At 36.9% G+C, this 26,032-nt stretch overlaps 1 protein-coding gene across 2 annotated transcripts in view; it reads right to left on the bottom strand.

Annotated features, from left to right (window-relative positions):
- Positions 1-2,540: 2,540 nt before the first annotated feature.
- The window catches only part of Atpaf1 (ATP synthase mitochondrial F1 complex assembly factor 1), a 28,220-nt gene continuing 4,728 nt past the window's right edge, over positions 2,541-26,032 (bottom strand). The window contains exons 3-9 of one of the 2 annotated variants that reach the window (XM_047554815.1): positions 23,100-23,150; positions 22,384-22,446; positions 18,892-18,942; positions 17,668-17,715; positions 14,269-14,364; positions 13,072-13,179; positions 2,541-2,665 (exon numbers count right to left, since the gene is read on the bottom strand). In XM_047554815.1, coding sequence (XP_047410771.1) covers positions 2,564-2,665; positions 13,072-13,179; positions 14,269-14,364; positions 17,668-17,715; positions 18,892-18,942; positions 22,384-22,446; positions 23,100-23,150 — 519 coding nt within the window. In that variant the 3' untranslated portion in view covers positions 2,541-2,563. Of the gene's footprint in view, positions 5,880-13,071; positions 13,180-14,268; positions 14,365-17,667; positions 17,716-18,891; positions 18,943-22,383; positions 22,447-23,099; positions 23,151-26,032 lie in introns of both variants that reach the window. The other variant, XM_047554808.1, reaches the window with a different exon arrangement.

The raw sequence follows: 26,032 nt of genomic DNA, 5'->3' as shown, positions 1-26,032 counted from the left end.
TTCATTCAGGACCCACAGGATATCTTATCTCTGTATGCAAGATTTCAGTTGGAAACTGGGAATATAATGTCCAGTAAGATATGATCCTTGTCTCCAAGGGGCAACCAGTCTTGTGGGAGAAGACAGCCTTGTAAAGGCTCAGCACAAAATCCTGGGGAAGTACAGAGGAGCATGTGAGCCAAGTCAGGATAGTGTAGGGAGAGTAGGGTTTGGGGAAGGATCTGACAGAGATGCTTTAGTGGAACTTTGGAAGGCAATTAAGAATTAACCTGATGAGAGGGGAATGGGCATTTGAAGCAGGTCACAAAGATATTTGAAAAAACTAGAATGGAAGTAGAAAAAGCAGTGTGATCAGGGAACTGCCAATTGTCTAGAATGGCTGAAGCTAAGGAGTGGGTGGGGGCCCAGAAAGAGATGAGCTTGGAGAAGTCAGGCACCAGATCCAGAAGCTCTTGTGAGCTGATCTAAAGGGACTTTGTCCTGAATGCTCTGGGGAGCCTGAAGGACTCAGTTTTGTTTTTTGTTTTTTTTTTTTAACCAATTTTTCTTCTAGACATTTCAGTTCCTAAGACCTGAAGATCTCAGAAGTAGCCCTGTTCAAATGGATGTGAGAAATGAGCCTGCTCAATGGACATTACAAATGATACCATTAGACCCAGAGCATGGGCAGTCATTTCTATTCTGGGCTTGGTTCCTGATGCAGGAAGAAACCTTCAAGTCATCTCTTCCCCTTCTGTGCCCACAGTCTCTACTTTAGCAGAACAGGGATAAAAATGCTGCCACCAAGCTGCTATAGTATGAGAAATGATAAGACCAAAATGCTCCATAAACATAAAGCACAGAACACCAGAAAAGTCCTCCCTAGTTAGAACATGATGTCTTTCCAAGTAAAGTCTGGAGGAATCAGAAAAAAATGTATTGCATTAACTTTGTTCTTTCATTATCAGCAGGAAAATTGGCAGATGTATTTCTCAGGACTGGTTCCACTGCCACCTATGTCTTCTTAAGATCTTGAGTTTGCTGCTGGAGCTGGGGTTAGAGGTAACTGGGGGATTTCCCTCTTCTGAGCTGGAGCTAGAGAAGGGCAGGAGGATACGAGAAGAGTGGCAGTATATGTTACCACCCAGCAGGTTCCTGCCAACCTCATAGGTTGTTGGGAGGATGGAGAAAATCCAGGTAAAGGGTTTAGCTGAGCACAGTGCCTGGCACATGGTAAGCCCCCAGAAAATGTTAGTGGCTATCATTAACCTGTATATATTTTGAGACCAGCTCTGAGCTCACAGGGCCTTCCATCTCTTGCATAAAACACCTATCTTTTGAGATTTTATTCCCTATTAAGCCACAAGAACTTCCTGGGCAGGTACCATGATCTGGCAAGCTCTGTATCCTCCACAGTACCGAGTAGGGCTCTGTAATCCTCCTTGTCCCTCTTCTGAGATAGCACTGGTCAGTTTGCCTTGTATTATAATTATTCATGTTAGTGTCTTGCCTGAACTGTGGGCTGGGCTCCTCAAGGCAGGAACTTTAAGTCTGTTCCCAGAAACAAGCATGCTCAGCCCAACCCTGCTCTAAGGCCTTAGCACCTGCTGTTCTTTACCTGGCCCTCTCTCCCCAGCTCACACAGTAGCTGTCACCTGCAGAGATGGTTCTCCTGACCATTAAGATACTACCTCCCCTCCACAGTCTTTTACATTATTTTATTTTCATTAGAACTACCAGTATTTGAAGTAATTTTATTGGTTTACTTACTTGTCTTTTCCATAAGAAAATAAGCTACTGCATGAGAACAGCAGCCTTATTTATCCTGTTCATTTCTGTATTCTCCTGTTTTCTATAATAGTGCTTGGCATATAATAGGTGCTCAGTAAATATGAATAATTGCTGAATCAATGTTACATGAAATGACTGGGGGAGTGGGCATTAATACCTCTTCTTCCAGACTGAACAAAAGGTCAGCACTGTGAAGAATGCAAAACACATGTGGATCCAACTTCTAAACTGTTTGGAGAACAAATACCAATATGCCTGAGAAAAAGACAAGGCAAACTATGACCAGGTACTTGATGGCATAGAATCAGAGGCAATAGAGAAACAGGTGGCTGAGAAAGAGCTTGAGAACAGGGATCACATCCTCCCCATCCTCTCGTGTTTAGCACTTAGCACAATAGTTGTGGAAGAGTTGCTCTGTGCATAACTATTGCACTGTACTGAGTAGGTGGCACGCCAAGGTAATATTGAGGAACTAGGTAAGATACAGACTTGGTGTATAACTTGGTATCTTGGTTTACAAATATTTTTACTCAACAAATTCTCAATCTTTGTGTGTTAAGAAATTCTCTTGGATTGGGGACGTGGTTCAGTGGTAGAAAGCTTGCCTAGTATGCACAAGGCCCTGGGTTTCAACCCCAGCAACACAAAAATAAAGAAAAGAGAGAGAGAAAATGAGAGACAGAAAGGGGGCGGGGAGAGAGAGGTGCAAAGAGATATTTTCTCTTAAATCTACAGTCTCTAAATAGATACACACACGTGTACTAACAAAATAATGTTTTGGTTAAAATCCATGTCATTTATTTAAACCACAGAAAACTGAATATCTTCTATGGTCCAGGTCATATTCTTGATGCTGGAAACAGAGGTAAATCCTGACCCTCAAGGAGCTTACAGTCTAGTGGGGAAAAGACACAAGAATAAATATAATGTAACTAGAATATGCAAAGGGGACCACTATGGAAGATAAAGAGCAGAACAACCTAAATCCTATGGTCAATGTCTATAGGAAAGACAAGACCCAGCTAATGGACATTTTCGTGAAAGATAAATAAGATAATGGTTCTCAAAGTGTGGCTCAATGATTACTTACATCAGAAGTCTCTGGAGTACATTATTAAAATGCAGATTCCCAGCATCCAACATTCTGATTAAGGTCAGGGGCCTGGGTATCTGCATTTTAAAACACTGAGCGAATCCATTTGAGAACCAGTGAGTTAGGGTTTGTCCTTTAATTGGAATGAGGAATTATCTGTACATCTGAAATATTAAACTGTTGGTCTTTAATGAGGAGCAGGGGAAGTAGAGGAAGGGGTTGCCATTTATCAAGTTCTATTATAGTCTATTTATAAGTTAACTTAATTCTTAAAATAGTCCTATGAGGTAGGTATAATAATCCTTATTTTGCAGATGAAAAAATGAGAATTAGAGAGTTTAATTTATTCAACATTATAGTTAATGAAAAGCAACACTGATATTTGAACCCAGATTCTCTTAACTTTAAAGTCTGTCAACTTTCTATAACACCATACTGGTACCAGGGGACAAATTAATGGATTAAATGTTACAACTTTCTTTTAGTTCTTTGTCAGATCTCTCTAGGTAAATAAATATAAAGAACAGCCAGATGGTACTTTAGTCACACCCAATATAATTTATCCATGGATACATCCTTCTTTGGCAAGTTGGGATTGAGGGTAAAGCTGAGAGGAACCATAAAACAGGTGGCTGTTTCTTCTTTTTCCATCATCATCCTACCTCCAGTGGAGGTGTACTATGGCACTGGGTATGGTGCTGCATGCCTGTAATCCAAGTGATTTGAGAAGTTGAGGCAGGAGAATTGGAAGTTTGAGGCCTGCCTAGGCAACTCAGTGAGATGCTGTCCAAAAAAAAAAAAAAAAGTGTGTGTGTAGATCTGGGGAGGTGGAGATGTAGCTCAGTGGTACAGTGCCTGGTACTGGGAGGGGGGTGGTGGTGGAAGGTACTAACCGGGTCTGTCTAGAGGGAAAGGCAAACAACTACGTACCCATGAATGCAACCCCGCCTGACAGCAAAGATTCTTGGATACAAAGTATTCAGAACTGTGGCGGGCATTGAAGGAAAATGGTGGGCTGATACCAGTTAAGTTTCTCAAAAGATGAACTGTCAGGACCAAGGGTTGGTCCAGAGTTTGCAATTAGCTCGGCATTTTTCATTTTCTTCTGTGGTACTGGGGATTGAACCCAGAGCCCTGCACAAGCTGAGCAAGTACTCTACCACTGAACTATATCCCTAGCGCTTTTTAAATTTTATTTTGAGTCAGGGTCTTGCTAAATTGCTCAGGATTACCTCAACATTACCATCCTCCTGCCAGCCTCCTGAGTAGCTGGGATTACAGGCATGCCTGCTGGAAATGGCTCAATCTTTGGAGAAATTGTGGAAAAGATAGCAGCTTCTGTAAGTTAAAACAAACTCTATCTGCACTATCTCTCTACACACTGACTCAGAAGTACAACAAAATACTCAGCTCAAAAAAAAAAATGGGAATCCAGTCCTTTTTAAAAGCTTGTAGATAGGCCCAACCTATAAATCTTCCATAATGAAGAACACACATATACACACATGCAAGCACACAGCAAAAACTGCTTAAATTTCTACTCACCATTTTCAGTGTTACCCAGATCTTATGCAGGGGCAGCAGACAAGTAGAGCACATTAGATAAAGAAAAGGGAAGTGTGGTGCAGGTGACTGACAATAATAGTGGGGGTAGCAGGGACCCTGAGCTCAGAAGGATGGTGTGTAACTATCATTCTCTTCTATTACTGAGCTTGGAGCCATAACAGTGATACTATAAACTACACATGAGTTTCCAGTGCTGAAGAACAATTTTCTTATTTCTGGAGTTTCAAGAAATTGCTGAGTGCCAAGATGAAGTGTTTTTTTTTTTGTTTTTTTTTTTTTTTTTTTTGGTGTTGAGCATCAAATCCAGGGCCTCATTCATGCTAGGCAAGTGCTCTACCACTGAGCCACATTTCCATCTCCAAGATGTTTTGATAAAATCAGCCCATAGCACTGACCCCATGGACAGACAGCACACAGCTTAGATTTTACTATTTTGTATAACAGACTGTGAGCCAGATTTTATTATTGCTACATTTTCTCACAATCTGGGGACGTGTGCATCTATCCATTTTTCCATGTAATGCTTAGTTGTTAAAAAAAAAAATCATGCAAATCTGGAATAATCTCCTCCTTAAAAAAGTGCTTTATTTACACTGTACTGATTCATCCCCTTCGAATGCATAGCTTCTAACAGGCAGAGTTAGAGGCATAGGTACCACAAACTGTGGTTTAACAATGTGCAGGCACTGTCTCTATTTATCTAATTGTACCTGAAATCTGCTGATACCCCAAACCAGCTACACTACAGGAAACTCTGGGGGGCATCTAGATGGAAGTAATATATAATAACATATATTAGAGGCTAACAGGATATTTGGGTTGTGCCTTTGGCTAGCTGACTGGCACATGGGAAAAGTATATAAAGCCCATATCTAACTACAGACCTTCAAGTTTATCATCATGTCACAAGTTCACAAAGATGCATAACTGGGAGCAATGAGCAACTGCACTGTTACACTATGTAAAATCAAGTCAACCAAACTACAGATTCCTGGCTATCTCTTGTTATGACCAGAAACACTTAAAAGGAAATCTCAAATGTGCTGAGAGGTAATTATCAGAACATGTGGGTACCTCTATTCTTGAATATTAAGTATTAGGGCTCATCTCCATAATCCTTTTTTGCCATAAGCACACAGGGCAACTCAACACAGACTGCTCATTAAATGCTGAGCTCTTTAAGTTCAAGGGAGGATGGGTGGGTTCTAGGTTATCCAGGGCTGAGCTGCTCTATGAAGGGCCAAACTTTACAACTCTAAGTCTTATCTTGGTTCTGGGTACATTTCAGTTCTGTTCCAAGTCCACTTTGCTCCAATTCAGCGATGACAGACATATATTTGAACTCATTTGGTCTGAGGTTAAAGGTCTCCACTAAACCATAGGTCTCTTTCCGATCAGTGCCATAGAAGAGCTGGACTTGGTTGGCAATGCACTGTGCCTCAGCAACATTCTGTAAGGTAAAAAGAACTGTGAGGCCTCTCCTTGCACAGGGCCACAAAGCTCTGAATGCGAGTTCTGTGGTGGCTGGGCGCTCCCAGGAATCACTGCTTCAGAAAGCTTCCCTGACTCTTTGATTTCCCAGGTCTTGGTCAGAATGTTGGCGGGCATTTAAGGAAAATGGTGTAGGGCTGATACCACTCAAGTTTCTCAAAAGATGAACTGTCACCTACTCCATAAAACCAAATCACAGTATTTATCCCACTGTATTGTATCTGTCCTTTTTATTTCTCTTTTGGACTTGACTAATACAAATTCCTCAAACACACAGACCATGACTTGTTTTATATTTCTGTACACAGTGACATCTGGTGAATGTTTGCTGAATAAATTAATGCATATGTTCACAATTTCCCTCTTCATTCAATTTCTAAATAACTGTTAAATATATCTACAGGAGAAAAAGGAGCAAGGGTTACCCAGCTCTGAGAACTAGTTTTTGTGAGTACTAAGTTCTCAACTAACCAGACATACACTTGAATAAAACCTGTTACTGATACCAGTTCAGTGTGAAAAATGATGTGAAAGCTAGTTGTGATAGTTTTAAATAAAATGTGTCCACAAATTACAAGATACTTCTCCTTTTGGTGGAGCCTAATTTCCCTTTCCTTAAGGGAGGGTGCACTCAATGACTTGCTTCTAACAAACAGACTAAGATGAAATGATAAGGAAGGATTCTTGCTAGTAAGACATAAGAGATTATAGCTGTGTCTTGGATCACTCACTCTGGGGAAAGCCAGTTACCATACCATAAGGACATTCAAGTAGCCTTATGGAGAAAGGAATGTGGTGAGGAAACAAGGCCTCTGCCAATAGCCATGCAAGTAAATCCTCAAGTGCAATCTGCCTTTGATGACTACACTCCTAGCCAACATCCTAACAGCAACCTCATGAGACTTTGAGCCAGAACTCTTCTTTTTTTTTTTTTTTTTGGGTGCTGGGGATCGAACCCAGGGCCTTGTGCTTACAAAGCAAGCACTCTACCAACTGAGCTATCTCCCCAGCCCCCTGAGCTATCTCCCCAGCCCCCTGAGCTATCTCCCCAGCCCCCCAGAACTCTAAAGAACTATGAGGTAATAAATGTCTGCTGTTTTAAGTCACTAAGTTTTGGAGTAATTTGTTATGCAGCCATTTATAACCAATCTACCAGCAAAACCTCAAGTAGAAAAAGGGCCACCTTCTCTAAAGGCAGAGCAGGGATGTAGTGATCACAGGAGTGTGGGGGTATGTGGCAAGGACCACACCATCAAAACCTTACAAAAGAATTACCTCAAATGATTCTTTCATTTCTACACATTCTGCAGTTCTAGCTCATCAGAGGCACTTATTCATCATCATCATGTTCACATGGCCAAAATCAAACCCCAAAAGATACTGGAAAATTCCCATAAAACCTGACTGTTCAAAGTGTGATGGGTCTAGTTACTGAATGATGAAGATGAGTTTATAAATACTGTAGGCTATGCTTCACCTCTATTCCCTCCATGGGACTTTTAGGTAATTTTTCATTAGGCACTAATCTCTGAGACTGGATCTTCAATCAAAATCCTTTTCCCAAAAACCTGGCTATGTAAAATTAATAGAATTTTAAAGTTGGAAGGAGCCTCAGAGATCACCCAGTTCTCATTTAATAGGTCAGGAAACCAAGGTAGATGAGGTTCAGGGACAGGCTCAAGGTCATGTAGTTGGCCAGTGGCAGACCAGGATAATCCCAGACTGGTATTCCTTCCATTTCACTCTGCTACTGTTTCTGATAATTAGGATTGATTGAGGTCACTAACTTTATCAATTTACTTTTCTTTTTTTTTTTTTTAATTTTTTTTTTAGTTGTCAATGGACCTTTATTTTATTTATATGCAGTGCTGAGAATCAAACTCAGTCCCTCACACATGCTAGGCAAGCGCTCTATCACCAAGCTACAACCCCAGCCCTCAATTTACCTTTCTTAAATTCAAATGTGCATCAACTGCAAACCCTTCCTAAAGTAGGTGCACTGCCACAATCTTAGGCAGATACTACCATTCTCTGAGCCCCAGAGGGGTAGGACTTCAGACATCAATCATTCTTTTATCTGAGGCTTGGGTTGGTGAAGGTAGGGGTAAGTTTAGTTGTGTTCACTCCAGAACAGTGCTGTCCAAACTATTCTGTAGAATCCTAAGGGTCCCTTCACCTCAGTTTTAGCTGTTATTTCCTGGGATTTTACATAAGATTGTTTGGATAAAGGGTTGCTCCCTCTACTTTAAAAAGTTTTTAAATGGTGTGTAGGGAGGTAAGATATAGGGAGAGGTACACATCTTTCTCTCCTGGAGGGTTATGGAAAGCATCCCTCATTCCTTATTCACTCAGCCTTTTGTTCTCTTGATTTTCAACATAAAGCATCAGTCTCTTCCCTTTCCAAGACCCAAGAAAAATATACTAACTCCCTCTGATGCTCAATAAAAAGGTATATTAACAGACTTGATTTTTTTCTCTCTTTCAATCTTTGTATCTCTTATGATTTGGATCTGGACTGTCTCCCTAAAAAGCTCATGTTTTGAAAGTCTGGTTCCCAATGCAGTAAGATTCAGAGGTAGGGTTTTGAGGAAAAGATTGGATTATGGAGATGTAAGCTCATCAGTGGATTAATACATTTGACGGATTAATAATGTGAATAGACTACTAGGTGGTAACTGTAGTCAGGTGGGGTGTGGCTGGAGGAAGTAAATCACTGGAGGTTGTGCCTCTGGGGACTACATCTTGTCCCTGGCTCCTTGCTCTCTCTGTTTCCCAGCTGCCATGAGCTGAGCAGCTTTCATCTGTCACATCCTTCCGCTGTGATCTTCTGCTTCACTTCAGGTCCAAGGAATGGAACTGGCTGAACATGGACTGAATCCTCTGAAACCGTCAGTCAAAATAAACTTTTCCTCCTCTAAATTTTTCTTGTTAGTTATTCTGATCACAGCAACAAAAAGCTGACTAACACAATATATAGCTACAATCTATGTACCAAGTCCGGCCCATTTTATTCCTTTGGACATTTCTGGGGCCATTTTCTCTCTTCCAACTCCACTACAACTGCTGTAATTCAGATCTTCAATACCTCTGGCCCAGACTATTCCAACTGTCTTCTAAATGATCACACTGACCTGACTAGAACTGCAGAATGTTTAGGAAGCAAATAATTGAGGTTAGCAGTCTTAAAACCTAACTCTTCATGTGTTACTTTGTTAAAACCCTTTAATAACTCTTCATGCCTTTAGGTATTAAAGTCAAATTTCTAAACACAATCCTGCAAACCTCCTTGAAAAAGAAAAAAAAATATAAGTATATATATATGCTATATAAACATATATTTAAATGTATATGTAATATATATACACATATACATATACATATATACACATACACACATATATGTATATGTATCCCAAGTCATTTTATGCCTTTTAACATTTACTTATGTTATTTTCTCAGATGGAAACACTTCCTCTTCCCTGTCCCTCCTCCAAGAAGCCTTCTTACTCCCTTTGGGCCAAGGACACTGCCCCATCCCTGACCCCACTTCTGAACCCTATATAGCATCAACTGTATTCTAATAAAATCAATAAAATCATCTATTCATACAGATGTGGAGTCAAGCAAGGTTAGATTTTTTTAATATACTACTAACTTTTCAGCATGAAAATTCAGAAGAAACCTCTAGTTTTCACATATTTCTATCCATCTGAGATTAATGCTTTACAATACTTGGAAATGCTGTGCTGTAAGTGCACTTTTCGTGTTCCAGAATATGAGGGACCATACATGCATATTACATTTCTAGGTTTCCCTTCTCTGTATCACGTACCTTTACAATAAATTCTAAAGCATGTAGTTCTGTACTACATTGGAGCCTCATAGTCATTTATACAAGGCAACAAATGTTGCCTGGTATGTTGTCAAATGTCATAAGGTCAAAAACCAAATTAATGGTGATAAGAACTATGTAGCAATTTGAGACCACCAGAGTGAGGCTTTACCACCTCCCTGTTTCTGCATGGAACAGTGCAGAAAGGGTCTCCTCTGATCTGTAGAATTCTCTTTAAATATGGTCAGATGCTGTGCTTTGCACTCTATCACACTTCCATGGCCAAATGAAACTTTGTTATTATCGGTAACTGTATTCCCTCCAAATCTCATTGTGTAACATACACATATTGTCTACTATTTCCTACCTTTCTAATTCACTCCCAACTCCAACAATCTTTAACCCCACAATTCTTATTGTTTCAAATCTTCCTTATCTTTTCACTCCCTCTTTACTCAGCTTCCATTCCTTGGTCAATAATTATAATCATTCCTTTGCATCTACCTTTAACTTCTTGGTCACTTGGTCAAACCATATCCTTAGTTCAATTCAACTCTCTCTCTGTACCCTACCTACACAAAAATCCTCTCTTCCTGGTATGCTGTCATACCATGGGCAGACAAACACTTCTGTGAATAGTAAATATTTTAGGCTCTGTAGGTCATACAATCTGTAACTACTCAACTCTGCTATAGAACAAAAGCAGCCATAGATAATAGGTAAATGAATGTGCATGGCTATGTTGTAATAAAACTTTTATATATAGACATTAAAATTTGAATTTCATATACTTTTCACATGTAATGAAATTTCTCTCTCTCTCTTTTTAACCTAACCATTTAAAGATGCAGAAAACATAACTCATGGGCCTTATGAAAACAGGCAGTGGGTTGGATATAGTCTATAGTCTGTAACTTGTGGATCCATCCTAGACAATTTTGTACTTTCTCTTTTTGATTCAAATGTCTAACATCTATTTTTCTATCTTACTTTCAGTGATGGCCTTCCTTTTCACTGGGCAACAGTGAAACTTTGTGTCCTTATACTCTGCCTTCTCTCCATTAATATGCTCCTGGCAAGAAATCAAACCCTCATTCTCAGACTTGTCCACTCAAAAATATCACTTTCCCTCTTTTTCTTATATTAGCAATATTTCCCTCTCTATTGAATCTTTCCCATTAGCATGTAAGTGTTATTTACCCCATACTCAGAACAAAGGACATTCCCACTTCTCTTCTTCCAGTCAGTGCTCGACTCTCCTCCCCTTAAGAGTTGTTAGTGTTTACCCTTCCTAATTTCTCTTTCCATCCTCTCTTAAATCTACCCCAATTATGCTTGTACATCATACCATTTCTTTGAATCTGCTCTCATAAATGCTCTCCAAAACCTCCATATTTGTTAAATCTAGTAAATTCTCAGTCCTCATCTCATTTGTCCCATAAGCAAGTGAGATTTGGCCACTTGAGCAATCCCTGTAGCTTGAAACATTTTCTCTTAGCTTTTAGAGCATTCTACCATCTTAATTTTCCTTCTGTCTCACAACTATACCTTCTTAATCTTCTTTGCGGATGCTTCATCATCTCTCCAGGACTCATGTTGTTAGAACTCTTCTCTATCTTCACTTATTTCATTGGTGATTTCATTCAGTCTTGTGGCTTTAAATACAATCTGTGTGCTGGCAATCCCATATTTGTATCTGTAGTCTGAACCTCTCCCCTGAACACCAGGTTCATATATCTAACTGCCTACGACTTGGAGATCTGATAGGTATCTCAGATTCAATATGTCTAGAAGTAAGTTCCTGATTTTCCTTCCAAACCTATTTCTTCTGAAATCTTGTCTATCTCAGTTAATGGCAAAACTGCACTTCTAGAAAGGATTTTAGATGACTTCCAGTTGCGTATGATGGGTAGAAGATTTAAGTGGAAGGAAGAATGGGAAAAATGGAACTGGACAGTTTTATGAATAACAAGCAGAGAATTAAGAGTCTCCATCATGTCCTAGGCCTGCAGCCTACTGCTACTGTAAGATATTAGCTGAATAACACTGTCCTTTCCACTATGCATCTGCTAAGAGAGAATAAATGAGTGTTATAATGAAAAATCTCAGGGTAAAGAGGCTCTAAAGTGTCACTATATTGAGGACATCCTGAACTATCTCTGTCGGATAGTGAGATTGAAATGAGCAAGAACTATGCAAACAAGTTGTAGAGTAATCATAAAACTGCTCCTTGAATCTATGCAGGGAGAATGCAATGGACGTTATCAGCTGTGGGCATATATATGGTCAGTGCTCTAACCTGGTGATTCCCAAGTGGAAAACGAAAAAGAAGGAAAGGAAATCACATGTAAATGAAGGTTATATGTGAACAGTGTGGAAAAAGATAAAGAGAGAACTAGTCTAGACTTTGAGCTCTTCTCTACACTTAAGAAGCCATTTATTTGTCCACAATCTCTTACCTGAAATCCTTAGGGTCAGATGTGTCTTGGATTCAGAATTATTTTAGAAAGGGAATAGGTACAGATAATGTATAATTATGTATCATACAACTCCCATAGAAATACAGTTAGTATTTCCCTAATAAAATGTGTAATACTCTATGTCAAGTGGGACTAATAAGGACTATAAATGGCCTCATCTCAGTTTAAGTGAAGATTATCTCCCAAATGAATGTAAGCCAAGTAAGGTTTGTTTGTTTATTTTGGTACCAGGGATTGAACTAAGGGGTGATTGACCACCAAGCCACATCCCCAGCCCTTTTATACATTTTATTTAGAGATAGGGTCTTGCTGAGTTGTTTAGGGCCTCACTAAGTTGCTGAGGCTGGCAAGTTGCTGGGAAGGCCAAGTAAGGTTTGTGACCAAATGAGTATTAAAAAACGATCAGAGCTAGGTGTGATGGCGCATGCCTGTAATCCCAGCAGCTCAGGAGGCTGAGGCAGGAGGATTGCAAGTTCAAAGCTAGGCTCAGCAATAGTGAGGCACTAAGCAACTCAGTGAGACCCTGTCTCTAAATAAAATACAAAATAGGGCTGGGGATGTGGCCCAGAGGTTGAGGTTGTGTGCCTCTGAATTCAATCCCCAGTACCAAAAAAAAAAGATCAGAGACACTGGATTTCAGAATTGTGAAAAAGTGACTGAGGATGTGTTCTAGCTTCAACTAGCAAAAGTGTGAGCAAGACCAAATTATTGTTAACTTTGTAAATAAGAAACAGCACAAGTAAGTCTCTAGAATTTTACCTCTTATGAACTTTGATAGAAGTCGACGAACACCTTCAGAACCACTAGGTAAATTCAAAGAGGTAAATGTTGATTCTTACCAGAAAAGTGGAATCCATTTCTGCTGTCATCAGCACTATGCCCTTTTCTTCCTTAAGTTCAGGGTAGTGATATAAAATCAGTTGGCTGGCCGCAGTGTCCCCTCGGGTCTGCAAGAGGAATACTTATCAAGGTTCAATAAGGTGCCACCACAACAAACTGCAATTTCAAAGCAATAGAGAGTCTGGAGGAAACTATGGCTCTTAAAAGCCCCTTGGGTGGCAAGTGAGTTGGAGGATTGGTATGTGGGGGCAAGGTCAGACCTGTAAAGGCACAGTGAAACTGACAGTTTGCATGGTGTTATTTGTGTCTTCAATTGGAAAAGGTTTGGCTTTTTTCCCAGAAAATGTTTATAAAAAGGCAGTGAATCCTTCATGTCGACTATACATTTAAAAACAAAATGGCACAAGCAGTTACCAAATCAAGTTCTAAAGAAAGCAATGTGCCTGTGTAATTGCTACATTTATGGACTAGTTCATTTCATAGCTAAAATCTACTCCCCTTGGTTGGTTCTGAAGACTGAGCTCTTTTTAAGTTGCAGCAAGAGCTGGAGACACAGGCCAGATTTGTAATGAACAGTTTTAAAATATAATCTGGTTGGGGAGGGGAGGAAGGAAAAAGAATGACAACATCATAATTTTATGAAGAAGCAGCTGTGAGCTACCATGCTCAGCAAAATATTGACTTTTGTTTTAAAAGATTCAAATGCTTTGAATCTAACTTTTAAAATCTAATATTTGGGAATAAACAAAAAAGGAAGCAAACAAAATGACATTCATTAAATGGAAACTATTACCCTTGTACCTCAGAAGGTGCTGACTTGGTTACTAAAACACACAAAAGACAGAGAACCTTCCTCAATGGGCTTAGAGCTTGGGTTAAAAAGATAACATCCTAATAGCCATATTTGTTAAGTGGGGCACATGCAGTAAGAGCTACTGAGGTCTGGGAAAGAGACAAAAGAGAACCAGATATAGTAAAAGAAAGTGTTCTGAGGTCTTTCCTCTAATTTCTTGGCATTGAGTGGGGCCTGGAAAAGTAGCCCAACATTCAAAGTATGGAAATTTAGCAGTGCCATACCAAGTAATGCTGGGAGTTAGTACATATTCTGTGCCCCAAACCTCAGAAAGGGCTCTTAGTCCCACCAACAAGTAGGTCTTTCTTCTACCTGTGTGCTTGGTAGGGCACAAACCACCTACCTGAATATTTATAAGTGCAGTGAAGTGGAGTTCAGTACCTGTCCATTGTCCTACAAAGAACTCATAACCTTCCCTTCTTGGTAGTGCACACAGAAACTGTGGGAAAAAAATACACAAGGAGACAGATAAATAAATGAAGTCATTTGCTCTATGTTTATCCACCTGCATCAATCACTTCATTTTTTCAATACTTGGTTTCTAAAACATTTTAAAATTATGAAATTCATATGCAACAATAAAACACTTTTTGACCCACTTAAGAAATAAAGTGGGGCTGGGGTTGTGGCTCAGTGGAGAGTGCTTGCCTAGCACACATGAGGCACTGGGTTTGATCCTCAGCACCACATAAAAATAAATAAATAAAATAAAGGTATTGTGTCCATCTATAACTAAAAAAAGAAAAGAAATAAAGCATTAGAGATATAATTTGAGGATCTCTCTGCATGCCACTCCAATCCCATTCTAGGATTAACGTTCTGTCTTGAATTTGGCATCTCTCATTCCTTTCTATGCTTTTATACTTTTAACCTATATGTGTAAATCTATAAGCAAAATATACTATTTGAATGTTCAAAAACTTAAATCTTATCAAACTGTATATATCTTCTTATAACTTACTTTGAATTCACATTGGGCTTCTGAAACTTATACATGTTGATAAATATAATCCTTTAATTTTTCACTACTATATGCAATTCTATTACAAAAAATTCTCACAATTTATTTCTCTATTTTTCTCTTGATGAACATTTGGGTATTTTGGAATTTCTAAGTTGACTAATGGTACTGAAATAACTTTTGTTCCAATTGCTATAATCATTTAATGATACTAGCACAGTATCATTTTAAGAGTTTTAATATAATCTTTTAATATAAAGAAATTATTAGTTTTATGCTCAGGATGCTCAGAATTAATGATAAGCAGTAAAGAATGGTGCCAGAACAAAATAAAGTCCAACAGATATTAGTCACAGAGTTGTCTTCTTATTGGCAACCACTCAGGCTCTGATTCATTACTATTAGATGAGATAACTGTGGTGGCTATTTGATATTCTTTATTAGGGGGGAAAAAGTTTATAGAGTTTTATTTAGGCATACTTGAAGTACAATAAATTACATATATTTGAACTAAATATTATAAATTTAATATTTATATTAAAATTTGATGAATTCTGTCACTTGTATACTGTGAAACCATTACTATAATCAATATAATGAACGTATCTCAATCTCTAATAAAAGTTTTCCCATATCCTTTTGTAATTCACACCTCCCTGTCCCTCACTATCCTTAGGCAACCACTGATTTGCTTTCTGTGACTATAGGTCAGTCTATATTTTAAAGAATTTTGTATAAATGGAAGCAGAGAATATGTTCTTTTTCAGGGAAGACTGGCTTCTTTCACTGAGCCTTAGTGTTTTGTGATCTATCCATGCTGTTGCATGTATTAACAGTTTATTCCTTTTCATTGCTGTAGATTACTATTTTATATATGTATAGGTACAGGTGTATGTTCTCTCTCTTTCTCCTCATAATTTCTATGACCTGTGACAAATATTTGAATTATTTCTACTATTTGGTTACTATGAACAAAGCTATTTGAACAATCATGCACAGATCACTGTATGATTGCTTTTAGTTCTCTTGGAAAAATATCTAGGAATAGAATGTCTAGTTAATATGGGAGGTATGGGCTTAGACTTAAAGAAACTTTTTCTAACATGGTTTTACCATTATATATAATCAATAGCAGTACGTGAGAGTTCCAGTTACTCCATATCTTCTCCAACACTTGGTGTCATCAATTGTTTTAATTTCAGCCATTCTAATGGTAGCTCATTATGATTTTAATTTGCATTCTTATAATGACTAATGATCTCAAGCATCTTTTCAGCTGCTTATCTGTCATTTCACTTCTTAGGTGAAACATGTATTCAAATATCTTGTCCATTTTTTAATTGCATTGTCTGTCCTCTTTATTATTGTTTTAAGAGTTTTTAATATAACTTGGGTTGCTTCCACCTTTTGGCAATTTTGATTAGTGCTGTTAAGAACATGAGGGCTGGGGAGATAGCTCAGCTGGTAGAGAGCTTGCCTCGCAAAGCACAAGGCCCTGAGTTCGATCCCCAGTACCGCAAAAAAAAAAAAAAAAAAGAGAGAACATAAGTATACAAGTAAAATGTATTTCTTTTGATAAAAACTAATGATTTCTTTTCTTTTGTAGTTTGTGCTTTTCATGGCATACTTAAGAAATCTTTGCCCAACTAAACCTAAGATTTCCTCTTTTATTTTTCTTCTATTAGTTCTATTTATATCTATGACCTAGTTTAGATTAAATTTTGTATAGTATGAGATAAGAGTAGAGGTTTATTTTTTTTTGCACATGGTTATCCAATTGTTTTAACACCTTTGTTGAAATCATTATTCCCTATTTAATTATTCTGGCATCTGTTGAAAAACAACTAACCTGAGATAGGTTGGTCTATTTCTGGATTCTCTATCCTGTTCCACTGATTTCTATGTCTATTTTTATGCCAATGCCATGATTTTTTTTTTTTTTTTGGTACACCCCCAGCCCTTTTTATTTTTTATTTTGAGACAGGGTCTCATTAAATTGCTTAGGGCCTCGCTAAGTTGTTAAGGCTAGTCTCAAACTTGCAATCATCTTGCCTCAGCCTCCTGGGTCACTGGGATTTCAGGTGTGTGCCACTGTGCCCAGCTCCACACTGTTTTCATTACTATATCAAAGCCTACTGAGATTTTGACTGGAATTGTGTTTAACTTAGAGATCAATCTGGAGAAAACTTACATCTTAACAATATTGAGTCATCCAACCCAAGAACATGATATATCTCTCCATTTACTTAAATATTATTTATTTTCTATCAGCAATATTTAGAAAAAAATTTTGAAAATCCTAGAAATTATTACCAATACCAAACTCACCGGTCAAGTCAGCTACCCATTCTCTTTCCCTGGAACCTTCTGACAGCTCATTAATTCAGCAACAACCTCATAATTTACTTTAGGCACATATTACCAGAATAGCATGGCCAAAACTACAAAGAAAATTGCCAGTAAATTAGGAACTTGAAAGAGGTTGAACAGATTAAGGTCTCAGGTACCTTCTAATATGCACTTACCCTAATAGAGTAAGATCAACATCAGAAAGGCCTGAGATGTGGTAGAGAGCTACTAGTCCAAGGCTTATTGGGTTAAACCCACATGATTTTGTAAGGCTACAAATCTCACTTATCAGTACAATTAACATGTGGGCATCTTTGTTAAATAAACAGTACACTATAACAAGTGAGAGCAAGGAAAAATATGGGATGGATTGGAAAACACCTTTCTTGGCAGTACTGCTGGGCAATCCTTACGTGGTCACCAAAAACTTACTGTTGGACAGGACTGAGCCCGGTTCCAGATCAAATCAAACTTTTCTTTCTGTAAGTTAGAAAAGAATAAATCAGTTCACAAACAAGGGAGCACAAAAGACCACAATCACAATTAAATTCACCAAAATTGGATTCTAGAACTATACAACAACCAAAACAATCTTTAAATTTCATAATTTACAAATCATTTTTGTAACTGAAAGACAAGAGAAGTCAAATGTATGCTTTGCGGTTCATTTTCAGAATTATGAGTAAAGAAAATGCTTCAAACTCTCCAGGGAACTCACTAAGTTGTTCAAGGGAGAGCTGAGAAGGTTTGTTCAAACAAGGAGTTGGTATAAGAGATCTAAAATATAATGAAAAGTGCAGATTGTTTTGAATGTTGAATTCATGAAGTGTATAGCTATATATGTATATGAGACTAAAAAAAATGAAACAAAAAACTGACAGTGATAACCTCATCCATAACAATCAAAAGGTCTGGCTTTATTCTTCTACCTATGTTTTCCTCCTTATTCTTATACTTATTCATGTAAGCACAGTATATATTTTTATGCTTGATAAAAATTAAGCTTAATCTAAGCCACTTCCTCTTCAGGGAAGAAAAAGAACAATTGAAGAACTAGCTGATAACCCAGTATTTTAAATGTTTTCTGGTCAGCAGAAGGGCATTAAACCAGAGAAGCCAACAGCATCCCTTTCTAGTCACAGACCTTAATGGTCATGCCAGTGACTATCTCTAAGACAGCAATTTCAAGAAGGGAAAAAAAAAAAAAATCAAGAAAATGTACTTGCTAAGGGGAAATGCCAGAGAAAGACCAGGAGGAGGCTCCAAGTCAGCTTGGGTATATGCTATTTATAGACAAGAAGTGAAGAAAACTATACTAGAGGCCATGTCTTAAATTCCAACAGCTTGGTTGAAAACATCAAAAAGAAATAAAAGACATCTGGAAATTACTCAGCAACATGAACTTATACCATGCTCCCTTGTCAGAGACTTAACTCAGAGACATTTCTAAACCAGAAAGAGGGAAAACAAAAGCCATAAATATACCATATGGAGCTTCCAATCTTTGGTGCTTAGGGCGTAATAAAACTCCTCAGAGCGGTAAAATCCAAGTTCTCAAGAGGCCATAAACACAAGAAAAGTAAAGGCAACTGCCTGCTAAGGTTAGAGCACTGACCTTCATGTGTAACACTTTCATTTCCCGTCCAAACTACTTACAGGAATAACTGCATAGACTGTATCTTTTGCTGCAAAATACTGCTGCCAAATCTGTATAGAAAAAAAGGGGATGAATTTGTGACAATGTGGCTAATCTTTTCAACCTATGCCAAGAAATGGCGATAACTTTTGTTGCTCAGAATATGCTATTTGATAGCAAAGAGGAAAAATCCACTGTAGTGCTTTTATAACTAATACATAATTACAAAGAAGATTTAATGTCACACTCTTATAAATGATTTAATTCTAACTCTTACTAAAAAATTCTGTCAGAGAAATAGATTTTATGACCTTTGAAATCACTATTTTCAAGATGTGCCTTATGTGTGAGATTCTGCCCCCCACTTTTTTTTTTAAATATATATCTTCCTTCTTTCCTCCCCAAACCCTCATCTCCTCAGTCAACTGTAAGCCTGTCACTGACAGAATGAACATCAGTCATTTGGAGTTCAGGGTCTGGAGTCAGGAGGACATGAATGTAGATCTCAGCTTCAATCATTTACTTGCTGTGCTACCTTGGGCAAATCACTGAAACTCCCTAAATAACATCAATAAAATAGCAATAATATCAACCTCACAGGATTGTTGTGAAAACTAGCTGAACTAATACAGGTTTGTGCTTGGCACAAAGTAAATGCTAAAAGTAATGCTAGCCTTTATTAGCTATTATTGCCATGTTATAGGCAGGTTTTGATATCCTGCTTCCTGAAATTCTTTCATATAAGGAAGAGATAGAATTTGCTAGTTGACTATGGTACATATCATACAGAAGTCCTACCTGTGCCTTGTATCAAAGAACAAACAGCGCACAGTTGACCTTCATGATGTAAATACCAAAGTGTAGGGAATAAAAATTTATATAATGCAGGGTTGCAGTTTTAGCTCAGTGGTAGAGTGCTTGCATAGCACATGGAGGCACTGGGCCTCAGCACCACATAAAAACAAACGAATAAAGGTACTGTGTCCATCTAAAACTAAAAAAAAATTAAAAATAAAAAATTATATAATGAAATTACAAAATTAGGAAATATGGCAAAGAAAAATATGACCCTAGTCTTGCTATCAGAAAAGAATCACTGTTGTTATTTTTAACATATCCATTTCTAGTATGTCTTAAGAATGTTTTTTCTATTATAGTATAAATAGATATAGTACATATGCAATACATATAGTACATCTTGCTTTTTTTAATCCCTTAGCATATCACATACTGTGTTCACATTTTACTATTATTACTTTCATTATCTTCCATATCTTTTTATGTTATTGCCTTTGACTGGCAAACCTTCCTCTCTATCTCTGACCACCCAAATCTTTCCTGTTCTCTGAAGCTGAATCTAAATACCTCTTATTCCATGTAGTTTCCCTTGATCATTTCAATTAGATGAAATAAAAATAAAGCAAGAAGAAATAACAGACACATTCTACGAACAGAATGACAATAATGAGGGCACAGAAGTCAGGAAAGGCATCATAACCAAGGTGACCTCTGAGTGAGCAGGTGTTGAAAATGGGTCATCCTTCCCTAGAAATTGCTCTACTTTGTCAACACTCCCACTAAAATATAAGGCCCCAGGATGATGGCTCAGTGGTAGAGTACTTACCTAGCATGTGTAAAGCCCTGGATTTGATCCCTGGCACCACACACACAAATACACACAGAAGTCCCAACTGAAGACACTAATCAAAGTTGATCTAGCTAAGCAAAATACAGAGCACAAAAGGACCTGCTACCTCCTAGGACCTAAGCAAACCACTCAACTAATGCAGCCTAAGGTTGCTTTGTCTTTTTTTTAAAAGAGCATGACAAAACATTGTCTTCTTATTTTAAGGACAGCATATTCTGATCATTTGATTTAATTTATGATATTAGCAAAGTTTATGAATCAACACTGAAATTTATGAGACTAATAGATATTTTCTAACTTGGTTGACCTTCACTACTCAAAAATTATTTCAATGAATATAAATTTATATCTATATTTATAGGTCTAAATGATACCTCTATGATTAGGCTTCTTAGACCTGGTTCTCTCGCTCCGAAGTGACAAGTATGGTGCCCATGATCCACTGGCACTCCTTCCCAAAGGCACAGTATGAGGTTGCATAAGTCCCTATTAACAGAAACTAGAACCCTGTGCTGACTTTATTTGTTTTTGTGTTTGTCCCTCCACTAAACTTATTGAGGGTAGGAAATTTTGCCTGGCATAGAGCCTGATATTTAATAGGCATTCATAAATCTTGCTAAAATAAATGATATAGTATCCAAATGAAGTCAACTCTAAGCAAATATGATGCGAAGTCAAACAGATATGGATTTGAATTCCAGTTCCCTCAACTATAAATTGAGAATAACAATACCTCCTTCACAGAGCAGTCCTGAGAATTTAATGAAATAATGCATATGAAGCACTAGGCACAATATCTGACGGAGTTTGCTACTTTTATTATTATTTTGATAATTTAGTATATATACCTAAAATTAAATTCATGAAATGCCAAAAAATAGATTCTTGTAGTTTATAAAGAATCAGGCATGAAAAGGTAACTGGCAATGAAAATCAAGGCATATATAATGATCAAGTAGGCAGGACAGATGATGAGTACTTTGAAGGGAGGAATTCAGGAAGCTTCCTACAGAAAGTTCTGGAATAAGGGGAAGAGATGTGGCTCAGTGGCAGGTACCATAGCACTACATATAAATAAATAATTAAATAAATAAAAGAAAAGATCCACTGACAACTAAAAAAATATTTAAAAGAGATAAGGTTCTAGAATAATGGAGGATTATGAATGCCAAAAAAAAAAAAAAAAAAAAAAAAAAAGGCAGAGAGATAAGTTACTTAACATTTACACGCAGGTTCCCAACATAATATTTATTTTTATTCATTTAAGAACATAACTATAGCCCATTGTTCTAAGTACTTTACAAATGTTAACTGGTTTAATTCTCAAATAACTCTTTGAAGTATGAAGTTGTTATCTCCACTTTGCAGTGGGGAAACTAAGGTTCAAAAAAATAATTTGTCATGTCAGACAACTAGAAGGTATAAAGCTAGGACTTAAAACTGGCATTTCTGTTCTAGAGTCTATGTTTTAACCAGTATGCTATGCTTCTCTATAAGGCAAGCAAAACTTCAAGAGGACTCAGCTGGTGAGGATATGATATGTAGAAGGGGAGAAATGGGAGCAGGAAACCTATGGAAAAGATAATACTGTAATTCAGGTTTAGGGTATTGATGGTTTCAAATTAGATGTAGGCAACAGGAGTGAAAAAGGGGAATTGTAAGTTGGTCAGGTATGTGAGAGTGAGAGCAAGAAAGACAAGTTTGCTTATGCCACTGTTCATATAATTCATCACTTTTGCCTCATATGACTACTTTTTCATTTTGACTAGAAAGAGGTGTCAGAAAATGTATGCTCTTCCTACTCTCAGATTTGGTTCATGGAACACATTTTCATGGAGTATGCCAATTCATTTTCATTCATTACCTGTTTTATTTCTTCTGCAGTTTTGTCTTTCACCATCTCAATGTTAAAGATTGAACTGAGAGTCTTGAAAGAGAAAATAAAAAGCATTAACAACTATAATTAAAACAATAATAACAAACACCCCTCCCCACAGCTTGATTCTGTCTCTAAGCCTTGTAGGAAACAACATGTCAGTACATAGAAACAGATCTTCATTAAGTATAGAAAAAGCATATGAAAACCTGTATGCTCAGAGACAGTGAGTCTCCAGCTCATACAGCCTTTCATTGTTCTACTCCTGGGGAGTATCTATTAGATCTCCATGTTCATGCTTCATCCTCACCAATGAGTCCTACAGCACTTTGCAGATGCTAAAAGGAGAAAGGTGGTTGTTATTTTTAATGTAACTGCTATTTTACCAGAGATGGCTCCTTATATGCAAATTAAGTGACAGACTAAATATGTTTTTATTAGATTTTTAAAACTACTTCCTAGAGAAAGGAAGGATGTTACTATGATCCCTTCAAATTTTCTCCAGCACCTCCAGAACCCATACTTAAACTAGGGGTCATGTCAAGGACACAAAAATTCATAGAAATATTTCTCATCTCTGGTTGAAAAAAATCATCTTACACAAAATCACTGAACCACAGTAATATGCTCAAATTTTCAGCTTCTTGCTATAAATGTCTCCTACGACTTTAGACTTAGATCTCTATATTTAACTGGAAACCTACCTTGTCTTTAGTGAATCCTCTACTCATAGACTGTTTCCCCAAGGCATCTCTCTGAAATACATGATGGGACAGGATATCAATCTATGCTTTATTCATAGGAAAAAGAAAACCAATTTAGCTGAGGTGCACAAACTCATTAAATGATTTTGCACCTAAGAACTCACTGCTTTCCACTATTTATAACAACTGTACACATTATTCTATGAGTTATTGTTTATGAAACAACTTGTCCCTAAGATTCTGAGATCCACAGATGAGAAAGGATTTGTTTGTTAGTAAACATTATCTGCTAGTACTGAGAGTTCATTCTATACCTGCCACTATGAATATGAGGAATTCCTTTGAAGAATTAGGTCTGCTTGAGTTTCCTGTGCTAGGCCCTTTCACCTATTTCACATTGAGCTGCAGAGGAGGTGAGAAATATAAAGATATTTTTTTAAAGACTGCTTCTTATTTCTGACATCACTTCTGATGGCAGGTGTCCTTAGTGGACTAGAGTCTTTCTGAGTACTGTCATTTATTTTATTTTATTTTATTTTTGTACTGTCATTTTTTTCCCCCAGTACTAGGGACTGAACCTGGGGGACCTCAAACATGATAGGCAAATTGAGTACTCAGTCTCAATAGTCTTTCCATCAAATCAGATTCCCTCTCAAAAAGGCAAAAAAACCCTGAAAATGATTATTTTATCTCCAGGCTTACTATCTCTGATAGAAGTTACAGACCAGAAATTCTAGTTCAAGGGTTTTTTAAAAAATGTTTTTTTAGTTATTGGTATATGTAATTAATATGTATATATAAACCTTTATTTTATTTACTTATTTTTATGTGGTGCTGAGGATTGAACCCAGTGCCTCACATGTACTAGGCAAGTGCTCTGCCACTGAGTTACAACTCCAGCCCCTCAAGTTGTTTTTGATACTAAGAATGGCTGGTGGATGGCAGATAATTCTGAATTTTCTACTCAGTCTCTAAGTTTAAGACTATGCCTTTCTAAGATATGTGGGAATCTGAAGCATAAAACCTTGCTTTTGTCACTCTATGATTTAATGAATCCAAACATTTGATAACTTTTGTCCATAGAACCTGGAACCACAAATGAGATAAAAATCTGGTGCAGGGGCTAAGATTATGGCCAGTGGTAGAGCATTTGCCTAGAACCTGTGAGGCCCTGGCTTCAATCCTCAGCACCACATAAAAATAAATAAATAAGTAAAATAAAGGTATTGTGTCCACCTATAACAAAAAATATTAAAAAAAAAAAAAAACCTGGTGCAGAAAAAACCTGTTACACAAGATATAGTCTTGTCTTTTGGTCATAGCCTTATATAATGGTTGCATCCTAAAGAAGCTGTTTCTTCATATGTAGGAGGGAATTAATTTCATGTTCTTACTACTTGTTCCCAGGTATACCATGAAAACAAAACAAACAAGACATCCATTTACATAGCTACATTCATCTTCCAGTCATAAAACCCTATGTATTCATTTTCTGAAATATTCTTCAAATTCATTGTTTCCATTTCACTTATAAAAAAATTTAAGCTTCAAATAAAAGCTTATCACATTTTGTCAAATCAAAGACACCACTGATCTTCAGATTCACCATTATTTTATGTATCAGAAAATAATTAATGTGGTTATTAAACAATAATGCAATACTTTCATATCACATCAATTTTAATTTTGGAAATGTTAAAATATGGGGAAAAGTGGTCTTTAGAATTGATCAAATAATTACAATAGTTGAAACTGTATGCCAAAAGTCTCAAATGCACTTAATAAAAAATTTAAATGGATGCTTTACTTTCCCTGTTATGGATATTTTGAGTCTGTGAGGAGAATTTTTTTGTTGTCACACTAATTGATTAGATAGTTACCATAAGCCTTCCTCTGTCTAGTTAGATAAGGAAGATATATAGTAAATGAATATTTACCTAACAGTTGCAGAATTAAAATTAGGTACTTATTCTATATCTTATCATTATATATTTAATTTCCAAGAGTGCTTACAAAAAAGGTACAAAGACTTCCCCCACATAATATTGAAAATTTTCAATAATATTTACAAGAGCTACTGATGGGTAACCTTGCTACTATAAACATTTATGATAGGAAATTAAGGTATTTATAGTAGGAATGAATTTGTTCACATGAAGTTGTAAACTTCACAGGAAGTTTATCATAGGAGGTTGAATTTGCTCCCCAATTTTGTGATTAGCTTGTGACTATTTATTTTGTTCTAATGAACTCAACCAGTTACTGAGTAGATACTCTTAAAATTTAGGATGCCTAAGACAAAGAAAGTTAATTTCCAAGTAAAATTAACATCTCTAATTTGACTTTACAATACCAGGTAAAATCCAAATTTTCCACTTTTACTACTTATTGCAGGGTATCAAAAACTAGTACCTGGATTACTGCATATTTTCCCTGGTTCCAGCTTCTCTTATTTCAATTGTTCTGTGCACCACCCTACATTAGTATTGTTCAAATTATAGGCTGTAAAATCAATTTAGTGGACTGTCATTAGATTTTTTAAAAGATGACTTGCATTGCAAGTCATTTTTTGTTATATCATATATATATATATATATATATATATAATAAGTTGCAATATAAAATATATTTCTTACATAGGTCATGGCCAAAAAGTTTGAAAAATACTGCATTAGATTAATTTTTCTACACACAACTTTCCATATACTTTCCAATCAGCTTTGTTTCCTGTTTAAGCATAACAATGGCTATTATATATTAAATACTTCTTATGTGATTATGTATTAAGTACTTACTGTGTGCTAGAGTCTGTGCTAAAAAGTTTTCCATGATATCTCAATCAATCTTCAGCACAACTCTATAAGCAAGGTACTGTTAATATTCCTTTTTCACACAGAAGCAAACTGAGTCAAGCAGAACTTATATAATTTTCT

This window comes from Sciurus carolinensis, chromosome 1 (assembly GCF_902686445.1).
Source record: "Sciurus carolinensis chromosome 1, mSciCar1.2, whole genome shotgun sequence".
Taxonomy (NCBI): Eukaryota; Metazoa; Chordata; class Mammalia; order Rodentia; family Sciuridae; genus Sciurus; species Sciurus carolinensis.
This window is presented reverse-complemented; position numbering and strand designations above follow the sequence as displayed.